General features: G+C 46.1%; 1 protein-coding gene across 2 annotated transcripts in view; it reads left to right on the top strand.

Annotated features, from left to right (window-relative positions):
- Nucleotides 1-13,915, top strand: part of fgf14 (fibroblast growth factor 14) — a gene marked incomplete at both ends in the record, with an annotated part of 97,191 nt that overhangs the window by 50,400 nt on the left and 32,876 nt on the right. Inside the window, one exon of one of the 2 annotated variants that reach the window (XM_079231132.1) lies at nucleotides 12,656-12,851. The exons of the other annotated variant lie outside the window; for it this stretch is intronic. Coding sequence (XP_079087258.1) covers nucleotides 12,656-12,851 — 196 coding nt within the window. Of the gene's footprint in view, nucleotides 1-12,655; nucleotides 12,852-13,915 lie in introns of those variants that run through there. 2 annotated transcript variants of the gene reach the window in all.

Here is a 13,915-nt window from a genome sequence, read left to right on the forward strand (position 1 = left end):
AGCACTTCTGTCACAAACAAGTACTGTAAAGGTCCTACATCTGCATTTTTATCAGCTAAATTAACCAAATGTAAAAAAAAAAAATGCTTTCTTTGCACAATATCACGATATTTGTATATATTTGTATCATTGGAAAATTAAATTACACCTTATCTCGTAGTTCCTGTATAGTAATTAGAAGAAAAGATACGAGATACGGCATATATATATATATATATATATATATATAAATATATAAATATATATATATATATATATATATATATATATATATATATATATATATATATATATATATATATATATATATATTCTTTCCATTGTGACCAACATGAGCTCCACTTCCTTTCTAAACAAGTAAAGGACCACCTCCCGGGGGAACAAAGTTGTGTCACGATGTTTGCCACCCTTAACACATCCGGGGTGGAGTATGACTTCAGGCTCACGATCCCGTGAGGTCGGAAACGTGTCCGGCTTCAACACCACCGTTCTCTCCTCTCCTCTGCCAAAGCCTCGGCCTGCCGTATCCCGAGGCGCTGCATGGAAACGCGTCCCTCCTCCTCGCCCTCCTCCGCAGGTGGGCGCGATGGAGGAGGTGAGGTGAGCTTCGGCGGAACAGTGAAGGCCAACATCACCGTCCACGTTGCAGGCTTTGTCCTGCCAAGAAGAGAGTCCCACCACCACAACAGTCTGTTTCATGTGGAGAGGAAATCACAGTCTTGAAGCTTTTTTATTCATTTATTAGTATTGTTTTTTAATTTGAAGCATTTTTTCTGTTTCCATTGAAATGGTTTAACTTCCCTCTCCCCCTCCTTCCCACCACGTGTGGTCCAGTCAGAAAGACCTGGGCCCGGCATCTCACTTACACGCCGGCTAATTATAGTCCGCTGTAATTACAAATGTGTCATTTCTTATTAGCCCCTTAACAGCCGACGTGCAAATGAAACACTCTCACAGTTGGCTTTAAAAAAAAAAGTATAACCTTTTACTACACTGTTTTATATCTTTCAGTTTGATACGGAGTAAAAAAAACAAAAAAAACGCTTAAAGGTGCTCATCCCTCAAGCCTATGCATTTCTATCATCATTATTTAATTATCCTGATTTGCATACATGTTAATTAGGCCCTGGGGGGCACAAACAGAAAGCAAGGTGTTTGGGCTTTGATTTTTGCCCCGTCTGCTTTCCTCTAATGAGACGTCTTTCCTGTCCAAACCTGCTCGACTTTCCTGTCGTCCTCTACCGAGACCTTTAACCCCTGGCTCACAGCCAGAGACCAGAGAGGCGGTCTGCGGTCATCGGGCAGAGATGATCCCCTCCCCCGTACGGTCCGATGGCACCGCACCACCGACCGCTATTGGAAGCCGTGTGCCCTAAGGCTCTGATCCATACATCCCAGAGCCCCACGTGCCTCCATTGCGTAACACATGGAAAGGAAAATGAAAACAAATGTCTCTGCTTTTTTTTCCACCCATAGGTTTCGTTTCTGACAGCCTTTTTATTCTATTGCTCTCACACACACACACACACACACACACACACACACACACACACACACACACACACACACACACACACACACACACACACACACACATGAATCAAATAGTTGCCAATAAGGGATCAATGAGTCTTTTACATCACATCACATTACAGCTGCTGACTCTGATGTTAGTTCTATGCGCCGCTCGCTCCGGTCGGGGTCACGTCTCCACTCAGAGTTCACCGTGTTGTCAGAACCTCTCATTGGTGGACTGACTGATGGATAGATTGCCAAACTGACCGAGGCCAGGCGATGTCATCATCGCCAGCATCTGTGATGTGGCCCGTTTTCTTTGGCCACTTGAGGACCTCTTGGCCGTCTTAAGACAAAGAATGTATTTTTGTTCTGTTTTTTTTCTTGTGAATTGCTCCAGTTCTGAGTTCAGCCTCGTGCTTCAATGTAGCCGGTTATCTAACTGCAGCGAGAGATGCTACATCTAAATATAGCGGCTAGAGTCGGGACAAAAGGACCAGCATGACAGACTTATATATACAGAAATATACTCTTGTGTTTAATTCACCGGGTCGTTTCACGCCGCGTGTCGCTCCATTGCAAATTGAAGTTGATGGGGTTCCATTTAGTGCGAGGTCTTTTCATGTTTTCTTCTCTCAGTGTATGCGCCTTTACAAGACTGGACACCTTCGTTTTACCAGAAGAAGAAAAAAGCAACAAACGTTTTAGGATGAAGCTAAAGAGTGTGTTCTCTGTGCAGATCAGTAAAGTACACTGTAATCCTGCAGCAGGCTCCTGCCGAGCTCTGTGCTGCTCTCTAGTGGCCGAAGAGCGGTAAAGCAAATTAGAGCTATAAAGCAATTTAAGCATGGCAGGAGGGTCAAAACCGCAACAGGGTCATTCTCATTTGAACACATCCCAAAGCCGGTGGCCGCGCTCTGCCACGTCGACACAGGTGGAATAATTGATGCACCTTTTTTTTGTCTGACAGTTTGAAGGACCGTCTACAAACAAGCTCTACAGTGGTATGTGTCATGATAATTAAGCGTCTAGTAAAGAGCCGCATCGACATGATGTATTATATGTGAGCAACATCATCAGCCGGTGAGTTGTTCTTTTTTGTGTTTTCTTGCTGCAACGGGCTCCACACTCCTCTGATGAGTGATTAATAGCGAACTTGTTGGAGCCACAATGTTGCTGCTATTGCCTGTCAGAATGTCACCGAATCACAGTGAGTTAATTTGTCGGGCTGGCAAGTACTAATTAACTGAGAGCATTAACTGGAAAATACACATTATGTTCAATGTTACCATCAACCCAGCTGATTTATTTCCATAGTAACCCTAAGATTTACATAACTGAACTTGGTGAATAAAACATGTATGCCCACATAGCCACATAGTAAGAATATGAGAGTACTCACATGGTGGTTTGGTTCACATGACACACTTAAAGGGGACGCATCATGCTCCCTAATAGGTTCCTATAGGTTCCTATTGTTTGTATTTTGGGTTTCTTACAACATGTTCACATGCTTTAATGTTCAATAAACACATTATGTTTCTTGTACTGTATGTCTGAATACACCTGTAAGCCCCCTCTGCCTGAAGCGCTCCGTTATAGCGCCTGTCTCTTTAAGACCCTTCACAAAAGACAACAAAAAAGCCCGGTCTGCTCCGATTGGCTGATGAGAAAAGTAAGGTGCACCTAGTTCTCTGTGAGTGGAGATACTCACATGGAGGTGCAGTTTATTCTAATGAGCATGCATGTGATTTAGGATTGGGGCCACATCTGATTGGCTTGTTGAATCACATGTGTCCTGATCCACAGAGGACACAACAAACTGACTGGGTCATCTTACTTCACAGTTTGTGGGTTGGTAAGCAATCCAGATACACACATTTATGTAAATATCTTTATTATTTTATTTTATATAATTCCCCTTTAACCTGTATACACACCACATTGCTTTTCTTAATATTACATAGAAGCTCAAAAGGCCAGGCATATCATCACTTTTGTTTGTTTTGACATTAAATACAAACCCACCTGAGAGGTTCTGCATGACCTCAGACGCCGTTCTGGCTTATGTTGTGTCAACAGGGACGGTACTGCATTTGGTCTTCTCGGGAGAAAATAAGGACAGCAGGAAGTCTCTACATCTTCCGTCGCAAACTAAAAACACTTCTTTTTCGACTACACCTTGAATAAGGAAGGTAGCGCCGTAGTAGCACTTTAGTAGCACGTAGATGGCACTGACTGATAGCACTTTGTAGTTTAACTTCATTGAAATTGTACTTTCTTGATTTCTTGTTGTTCTGAGTTTGTACTCATGGTGGAATTGCATTTATTGTAAGTCGCTTTGGATAAAAGCGTCAGCTAAAAGAAATGCAATGTAATGTAAAAATACTGGGACCAGATGAATGATCAGTCCAGCAGACAACTGTCTGGGAAATAAGTTGAAATGACAGTTATTAATACTGCTAGCTAATTTCTAAATGGAAAAGTAGTGGGGAGAAAAAAACCTGTTTGTAATTTCAGTCAGGGGTCACAGACTAGCGATGGCGCCGCTGTGGTGAAACCTCTGACAAGTTGGATTCTGGGACGCGGCTCTGAAGTGTTCAGAGCCGCGTTAACATTTGACGCTAATGGCCGTCTGAGTGCGCGCTAATGTCCGCCGGTTAATGGCCGCTGTCATACTAGAGTATTAACCCCGTCACCTCAGACTAATCGCTGCACCCGTCGGTGCTCCCACCTTCACCTCTGTTAGCTCACACCACATTATTTCTGTTCAGGGTGTCATCTGTTTCGTCCCCTCAATTCCTCCTCAGTGCCAACAGGGTCACGGCGGCACAAAGTTATGGCGCTAGCCGGCATTAGCCGGGGGGGGGGGCTGCACTTCCAGACATCATTAGTCCCTCATTGTCTCTTGGGGGAAACGTTATTGCTGTTCTCAATCAGAGGAGTCTCATTGAGATCTGTGGTGCATATCGTATGAGCACACCTTCATGGAAACAAGGGCGATGTGGACACACGCTTATTAGGCATAGCTTTTCATTTGTTTTATGGCCATGGTTTCATTAACAAGAGGACATTTGTCATAATGCCAGAAAGAAAGTTTATGATGCATATGCAAAGTCTGGTTATTAGGTCCTTTTTTTTCCTTGATCTTGAGATTGATTTATTAAATCAGACATAATCATGCAGGCATGAGAGGGCTATCGGTCTTCTCGTCTGACTCTAGGCAAGAAAGTGAATGTCAGACTGTTCGTTTATGGTCTGCACTTGAACTGTTGTTTATTGGTCTGGGCCAGGCGGCAACCTCATGTTCTGAAAAGTGAAGCAAATGTGAAAGTGCCTTCAACCTGCATTCTTTCTAATGGCCATCAGGGGGCGACTCCTCCTCTTGTATTGAAGTCTGTGAGAAAATGACTCTACTTCCCACTTGATGTATTCCCTCAGTAAACATTGTAAACATGAGTTTATGTCTCAATCTCTAGTTGCAAGTCTTCTTCAATACAGCATGATGTTCATTTTGTAAATGATGGTCGATTTGGAGTCAAAGAGACCGTTTTCGGGATGGATTTCCTGTATCCAAAAAGGATTAATTCCATCTCTCTTCATGGTCTGTTCCTCTTTCATGCCCTTCGATTTGGGGCTTAAGAAGAGGACGACCTGCTCATGCGTTGGTGAAGCGTGTGTGGTAATGCGAGAGGAGTGTGTTGGAGCTGTCGTTGATGCTATCAAACGGGCAGGGTCCATGTGGACGCCTCACACCTGCATTCACACCAGGTCTAATCTGTGGACTGCAGCTTGACATAGGGCCAAAGATCAGTGCCTACTCCCGTTTATGTATTTGTAAAGAGATGAACCTGAGAAAATACCCTTAACATTGTCTTAAGATATGCATTCTTTTGAAGGTAACCTGAGTTGCAGTGTGCGTTTGCAAGCTTGTGTGTTGCAGATGCAACCAAACTGATAACTTTGACCTTCATATCACCCCATATCTGAAGCAGCCTGACCCGACATCAAACTCATTACCGTTCTATTAAACCCTGCAGCACCTGCATCACAACCGTGTTAATATTAATGTGCTAACCTATATACACTCTATGCATTTGCAAGTGGACACACACGCAACAATAAAACAAAATGTGTTGCTTGCCTCCACACTCGCCAACACATTTGCTCATTTTGGCACACACACACACACACACACACACACACACACACACACACACACACACACACACACACACACACACACACCTTGGTGTCAGCCTTCAGCTCGGAGGCGGGCCTTGCCAGAGGGTTTGGACTAATTGATATTCTCTCAAACTGTCAAACTGCCCAGGGCTTCTCCAAGGAACCTCTCTCTGCAGTGCTGCTGACGCGGCACATTCCATCACTGCTGCAGACCTAAATAGGATCAAAGGATGGAGCGCTGTGTGTGTGTGTGTGTGTGTGTGTGTGTGAGAGAGAGAGAGAGACACAGAGAGAGAGAGAAATAGATAGATAAGAGAGATAGAGAGACAGACAGACAGTGAGAGAGAGAGAGGAAGAGAGAGAGAGAAATAGATAGATAAGAGAGATAGAGAGACAGACAGACAGATATATAGATAGAGAGAGTGAAAGGAAGCGAGAGAGAGAGATAGATAGACAGAGAGAGAGAGGAATGTGTGTGAGCTGCACATTGACTCCTCAGTGAATGTGTTATTTTGCTCCTTTATATTTGTCTCTTTGCTCACATTAAGGTCCTTAAACGCATCGTTTTGCTTCACCCCAAATCATGCACTTTGTAATTGGGGTCGTTTATTTATTTATTTTTGTGATTCGGGCCATTATTCTCTACCAATCACCTCTGGCGAGGGGCCACAGGGCCGTATTTAATCACTGCCACTCAAACCCAATGCATGCTCCTCCTCCTCTTGCCCGTAATCAGGTCTCCTTTAATTGTGCCAAAGTCTAAGTCGATGGCAAAAAAGAAAAAAGCCCCCAGCTGATGTATATCTTTTTTTTTTTTTACTAATTGACCTTTCTTTCCAATGTTATCCTCGTCAAGACGTCTTCATTAGGTTGTTCCCATTGACCTAATCGCAATGGAAACTCACAATTCAATCAAGAGACCCACAATGTAACATTACCTCTCCTCCCCAAAAACGAAGAAGCTCACCCTCCTCTCATTGCAGGGGAACAGGTCTTACACAGCAGCTGTTTTTACTGCCATGAAGTCCAGGAACACGGGCGTGAACGGAGCTATTTGTAAGCGGAGCTCGCTGCGTTTCATTAATGTCCCTGTCGGAGGGCTCCACACCTCGGGGCCCAACTCTCATCTCCTCCCTGAGGAGGAGGAAGGGGAGGGGGAGGAGGTGGGAGGTGAGGGGGACATTTTCTAACGTGCTCCGTACATATTCACTGGTGGCATATTCAGTGCACCCGGCTCCTCGATGCACATTGAAATTATTTCACGACTTGCCGCGTGAGATGATGAGCCAGCGATTTGAAGGAGACTTGATGCGTCGGCTCCTGCGGTTGTTTGGAACTGAATCTCTCCAGGGTTGTTTTTTTTTCCTTTTCCTATCCTTTTCAAATCTATTATTCATTGACAGTGCAGCAGGAGGCGTCGTGTTGGTGATAAAGCAACACTTAAGGATTGTTTCTCAGTTGATAACTCCTAGCGAGCTCATTCATTCATCGCGTGTCATCAGACTGCTGCAGGAAATGGCCCGAGGTAACAACTGAGGGGCCATAATGTATAAGGCCCTGGGACCCTTCGTGTCACAACTCCTGAATCTACAAAATCTTTCACATGTTTATTAAAAAAAGAAAATCTATGCTTTTCCAGCCAACGTCCGAAGGGGATGGAGGCTTTTTCAGTGCTGCGGAACAGTTTGGCCTTAAAGTAGGTCGTTAAAACCCTCCCATCCTGCACGGCCTCCCTGTATTTCACACCGCCGCTTAATTGAAGCTACATGAGTTTTGCTCTGAGGAAAAATAATCAAACCCAAGACTCTGTTTATTTAACGGCTCCACCATTCCATCAAATATGGTTTGTGGATAATCGTAAACACATTTTCCCCAAAATTCAGCCGGGCATATTTGCTATCTTCGGAAACTTTTGGATCTCAACCAGAGACGCCTCACATCCATCTTGATGCTTTGAATTGTCGCTTTTGGCCGTCGCCATCTTGGCTTTTTTGGCCACATTTGGACAGCAGAGGAGTGACGTTGAAGCCGCTGTATTCAGATCTGCTAGCTGGAGAGACCTGTCAGTCACAAGGTAGCCCCGCCCCTAAAGCATACTCTGCTTCATGCTAGGGCCACATGCAATTCTAGGGGCACCAAATTATTAAGCACAACTACATATTTCATACCTCAGGAAGTAGAGTCCACTATTCAGGACGTCGGTTTGATCCCCGGCCGCTCCGGTCTACATGTTGAAGCGTCCTTGGACAGGATGCTGAACCCCAACTTGCTGCTTGTGCTTGTGAATGTTTATGGGGATCCTGAGGAACAGGTGGCCCCTCATCTCTGCCACGTATGAGGGTTCATGTTCATGTGTGTGTTGTGAATGCTGACTTGTGTTTTGGGTGGTCGCCAAGACTAGAAAGCCACTATATACATAAATGCAGTACATTTACCACCCGCAGAGGTTAGGTTCTCCTTTTTATTGCCACATAGGAAGGCCAGGCTTTATATAACATGTGCACTTGGCCATGCATACATGCATGCACCCTTGTATGATATACATACACTTACTGGCACACCTCCAGGGCCTCATCACCGCACACTCTTCATTTGTGACCGTTTAACAAAAGCTCTCCATCTTCATTCCTCCTTTACGAGCTCTTCTATCTCAGCTCTCTGATTAGCTCAAACTATTAGACTCATCAAAACAAATGAGACGCACATGCACACACACACACACACACACACACACACACACACACACACACACACACACGCACTGCAGAACACTCTCGGCCCATGAGCAGCTCGAGAAGCTTTTACAGCTTCAAATGGACTCGAGATGTTCAATGATTAAACAGCGGGAGGGGAGAGGAAAAAAAGGGAGAAAAGAAAATGACATAAATCCCATGCAGCGAAGCAAAAGTCATTACTCATCTCAAATTAAATGAACTCTCTGACTTTGAAAATGCAATGTAATATGATTCTGGCAACTTAAACAGAAGTGCTGAGTCCCACTCACAGTTGTTTGTGTTGTTGTTGTTTTCTCCCCATCAGGGTGGGTGATAAAAGAACACGGCCCTGAGGCAAAGTAATAGCAATAATCAAATGGCTTGTTTATCCCGCTTCCACTGGGCGACATTTGCTCCCGCTCGGCAGCAGGACATCTGACTAACGGTAATGCAATTTCCTCGGAGGAGATTGGATTAAAATGTTCCGACCCGATGAGGACGTGGCTTCGCGAGTCTGCATCAGATTCTGCTTTGCTGAATCTTTGGGCCTCCCGTGTTTTCCCAAACATACAGAGGCCAGCTGTGCATGCTATACTGTGGGGCGTGATGTTCTTTCATGTGTCAAGAATGTATAGATAACTAGAGAAGTGTACATGCACAGCGCTGTTGGCGGGTGTCTTCTTCTCCAGCCGGCTAATTTCTTGCAAATTAGACCCCTGGGGCAACATTTAGTCCGCTTTCGTTTTAGTCTGGGACGAAAAAATGTCCAATTGCGTTAATCAAACTGCCTTTCTCTGTGACCCGACTTAAAGGATGGATTGTTTAAAGTGTTTGCTGACAAATTAGGGTGAACAGCTCGGGGCAGACTGTCAGTTCGGCCTAACCGTGTTAGGTCCTATAGGTGGGGCAGTATAAATACGGGCATTAGAAGTCCCAGGGAAAAAGGTCTTGGCTTAGAGGGGCTGATGGAATGGGACGGCCATGGACTCTCATTCGTTCACATATAGGAGGAAAAAAAATGTAGGTATGTGCACCCTCGTTTTGTGGTGCTTTTTGGACACCCTGCATTGTCTTCTGTTTGATATGAAAGCATTCTGGTGCCTTCAAGTGGTTAACTTTGCTCCCGCAGCTGTGCAGTGGTGAGACTTGTGCATGTGCATGTCTGTGCTGTGTGTGGAGAGCTTGTCTGACCGGCCATGCTTTCAACCTCATGCCGTGTGAGTGGCAAAGGTAAAAGCCACATGCTCTCCTCTCCTCTCCTCTTTTTCTTTTTGTCCTTTGCCACACTTTTGTCTTTTTACTCACACACCAGTGCTAATGTATGCCTCTGTTGAAAAGGAATATGAGATAATAATGTTGCGTTCAGCGAGAACTCTGTTGTCTTTGCTCAAAATTCAATTTGTAACACTTTCAGATCTCCTTGTCTCTCATTTGTTGAGCTCATGATTTGCCAAAACGCCCCTGTTTCAAGCTGCAGTTGGCCACGTTATGCTGGTATGACTCAAATATGATCAACATTATCCAGTACATGCAATAAAGTAGTAATAGTAGCAGTAACATCCTCATCCTGCTGCTTAATTCATGCTAAACCTGCAGGATAATATTCCTTATTTTCCCTGGAAGCTGCAGTAGCCCGCCTGTGATCTAGATATAGAAAAGCCCCCTGTGGCGCAGGAGCGCGCGGCTGCTGTGGCGGTGCTGCTCTGCAGGCTCGTTGCGGCTGAGGGGGCCATTGTTGAGCTGACAGTGTCCGCTGCTGGTTGCAGCGTTAACTGCAGTGTCTCCTGCGGCTTCTGCACAGACACCGCAAACGCTGTGCGTCCGCAGCCGGAGCTTGAGGAAGCAGCAGCAGCAGACCGTATATTCGGTATTCATTTCACCGTGCTTCTGTTTTTCTTTATGACGTTTCCTCTTTTTTGAACCCCCTTCCTGTAATGGAAACGAATGAAAACGAGTGGTCCCTCTGTGGAGCTCAACCCTGTATTCACGCGTCCGGGAGGCCAACAGCTGGATAGCAACAGGTGCGTCTGGCGCGCGGACAGAACCAGTAGGGCAACGCAGCGCTGCAGTGCTTATGAGCCCCGAATGTTTAATTACAGCCACAAACGGCAGATGGCCCTCTTGAGTTTTAATTCCTGCGCTTGGGATTGAGAATGAGACGATATAAACCTCCCCAAACAAGAAAAACAAGAAAGAAAATAATATATAAAAGAGGTCTCAGTTAGGTTGGCTTTTTATTGTGTGGGACAGACTCGTCCGATTCGGCCCCTCTAAAATAAAGGACTAATGCTGAAGGACTAATGCTAAAATAGTGGAGCATGAATCGGATCCCCCATGTTGCATTGTGGTCTGTTCAAGTAAAGATTGAAGGAAACGTTTTTTCCCCTCCATCGTTTTGTGCTAGTGCTGAAATTAGCGGCGCTGTCCGCGGTGCTGAAACAGCACACGAAATGGAGCGCGCAGCCCGGAGGGCTCTCATGACACACACACACACACACACACACACACACACACACACACACACAAACACACACACACACACACACACACACACACACACACACACACACACACACACACAAAGTGTTGTAATCTACTTTTTTATTATGATTGCAGATATAACTGGAACTGTGAGGTGAAATGCGATCTTCGCTGTCTTCTGTGTTATCATTTCAGTTATTTAGCAAAATAAAAATAAATAAAGTGTTTCCGAGCATCTGCCTCGTTTCAAAGCAAATGTCATGTCACCACCCAACGTTTAGCATCAATGCCAGGGTCCCCCTTCGAGCGGGGGGGGGGGGGGGGGGGGGGGGGACTTTGCGCTCGAGGGGGAGGGAGGGAGTGTGTGTGTGTGTGTGTGTGTGTGTGTGTGTGTGTGTGTGTGTGTGTGTGCAGGGAGGACATCCTCTCCACTCAGGCGTACGGGGGGTTAGGACTTGTTGATGGGGAGGATTTGTTGATCTGGGGGTACAGAGACTGAGGCGAGCGGTCGCAGCTCCCTGTCGGCTTTTTTTCTTCTTCTCTTGAGCGTGGGAAAATATATTGTGCCGCACATCAGAGTGGCGTTACTTCCCTTATTCGCTTTACGCGCCGATCGCGGTACGCACCTCCACCTGCTGTGGGCTCTATGGGAGGATCCGCTGGGTCGACACAGGCTGCTGGTCGCCCGTGGGGGGGTTAAGTTGATGTATTTGTATGCAGCTTGTCACACAATGCAGACGTCATCTCCACAGGATTTAGATCAGCTTTGGCGATGTTTAGTCTTTTCCTCCGCTGCTCCTATCGAGTGTGGAATACAGTGAGGACATCCATGTTGTTGAGAACGTTATCCGGGCAGATCGGCGGGCAGTTGGAATACAAGTTTGCGTTCATTTGAGCCTCTGCTGCATCGATTTATAACTCCACCACGGTTGCGTAATTTTTTTTTAATTCATTTTTTCCCCCATCTCCTGAATGTGTGATCCATCACCGCAGGGTCGCCGTCACGGATCGCCTCTCGCAAACTTGGGGAGTTCGTTTCGCCCCCGCGGCGGCGCCGCCGCCGAGCCTCCGCTCACGCGGTGATCCTCGCGCACACATTAGGAGGCGCCTGCGTCCGCTCGATTTGCTGGCGGCGCACACATGCACAGGCTGTCCCCGCGCTGCTATACCCAAACGGCGACTTCTGCTAGAGCAACCTCGTCTGGGAGGAGGAGGAGGAGGAGGAGGAGGAGAAAAACGGGGGGCGAAAAGAAGGGGAAAGAGTGGGTGAAATGTGCCGCGAGGACGCCGCAGACGGCATCGGACAGTAAAAGGAGGCGACGCCAGCGAACATGTCACAGACAATGAGCAAAAACACCACCGTGCAGGTATGAAACTCCTCTGAGGTCTCAGTGCGCGTTGAGTTGGGCATAGCTCTCCATCAAGACTATGGCTGTTGATGCATGTGTGGAATTACGCATGGACTGATCTCCTTTTTTTCTTCTTCCTCCATCATGTCCAAGACTATTTCGAGTGATGGTTAAAGCTCTTTTAATATGACCATGTAGTATTTGGACAAAAAAAGAAAACCAGCTGCCCCCCCCCAAAAAACAAAAAACATATATTTGACATTTCACACCACGGAACGGACTCATCCGCCACCATGGGACTGTGACCCGGGCTGCGAGCTCCGGGAGGCGGCTTGTTTGTGCTAGTCTGTGCGCTCCGCGCGCGGACCGGACCCGAGCGGTTGTGACCATTTTTTTATTTTTCGTTGAGCCATGGCCGCTGCCATCGCGAGTGGGCTGATCAGACAGAAGAGACAGGCGCGGGAGCAGCATCTCGACCGGCCCGCCCCCAACCGACGGAGGAAGAAGAGCCCCAGCAAGAACAAGGGGCTCTGCAATGGGAACCTGGTCGACATCTTCTCTAAAGTGCGCATCTTCGGCCTCAGGAAACGGAGACTACGAAGACAAGGTGTGATGGGGAACTTAAGTGTGCTTTGTTTTGGCGCAGAGCGTGTACAAAAAACGTTCACCAACCACTGGTTGATGGCTCTTATCGGGCCTTTAACACGCATAGCTGTGGCTCCTATTTGATTAAGTGCACGAGGTGATAGTGGGTGATTTATTACTGCTTACATCAACAAATTGCGTCTCCGTGCGTAAAAAGTTAAATTGAGGGAGAGAGAGCGCTCTGTATTAAGTATTGAACAACATGCCTCTGATTCACACTACAGCTGACCGGCGAGTCGCCACCAACACTTTCTTTAGGTTTACCGGTCTTTATGAAGCGCGTGCACGATTTTCTCAACCGCTCGGCACGCGGGCGCGTCACAAAAGCCATAAGCAAGGATAAGAGAGAGACACATTTAAAAAAAAGGTCAACATTTCCTGCAGAATAGAGTTCACACCTTTCAAACATAATCTTGTCTCGCATCATTTCTTTTTTGCCCTTTTTCCTTTTCGACTTCCAATAGCCACTTAATGCTCCAGCTGATCTCTCTCTCTCTCTCTCTCTCTCTCTCTCTCTCTCTCACACACACACACACACACACACACACACACACACACACACACACACACACACACACACAAAATAAGGATTTTAGATTATTAATTAATAATAATTATAATAATTAATAGGATCGCCTTGTTAGAGAATAATGGAAGGTGACTGTGTATTTGCTGCTCTTGGAATCATCAGGTATCAAACCTGTTGCACCACACTGATTGAACGGCGCTTTGCACAATTTAATGGAAAACTGGCATCATAAAAAGCATTTTTTGTCTTTCAACAAAGCACTCAGAAGCCGTGTTTAGTCATTCATCTTGTTGAGCCATTTTGATAGTCTCTCTCTCTCTCTCTCTCTCTCTCTCTCTCTCTCGTCTCCTGCCTCACATTGGAATTGAACACTGTGAGTGATGGTGTCCCCCTTCAATCGCCCTTAGTGATTACACACTGAAATGGCTTCGCTAACGGGATTTATATAGCAGCACATCTGGACATGGGTCAGGTTCTAATCGGCGATCTGCTTCTGC

This window comes from Taurulus bubalis, assembly GCF_910589615.1.
Source record: "Taurulus bubalis genome assembly, chromosome: 15".
Lineage (NCBI taxonomy): Eukaryota > Metazoa > Chordata > Actinopteri > Perciformes > Cottidae > Taurulus > Taurulus bubalis.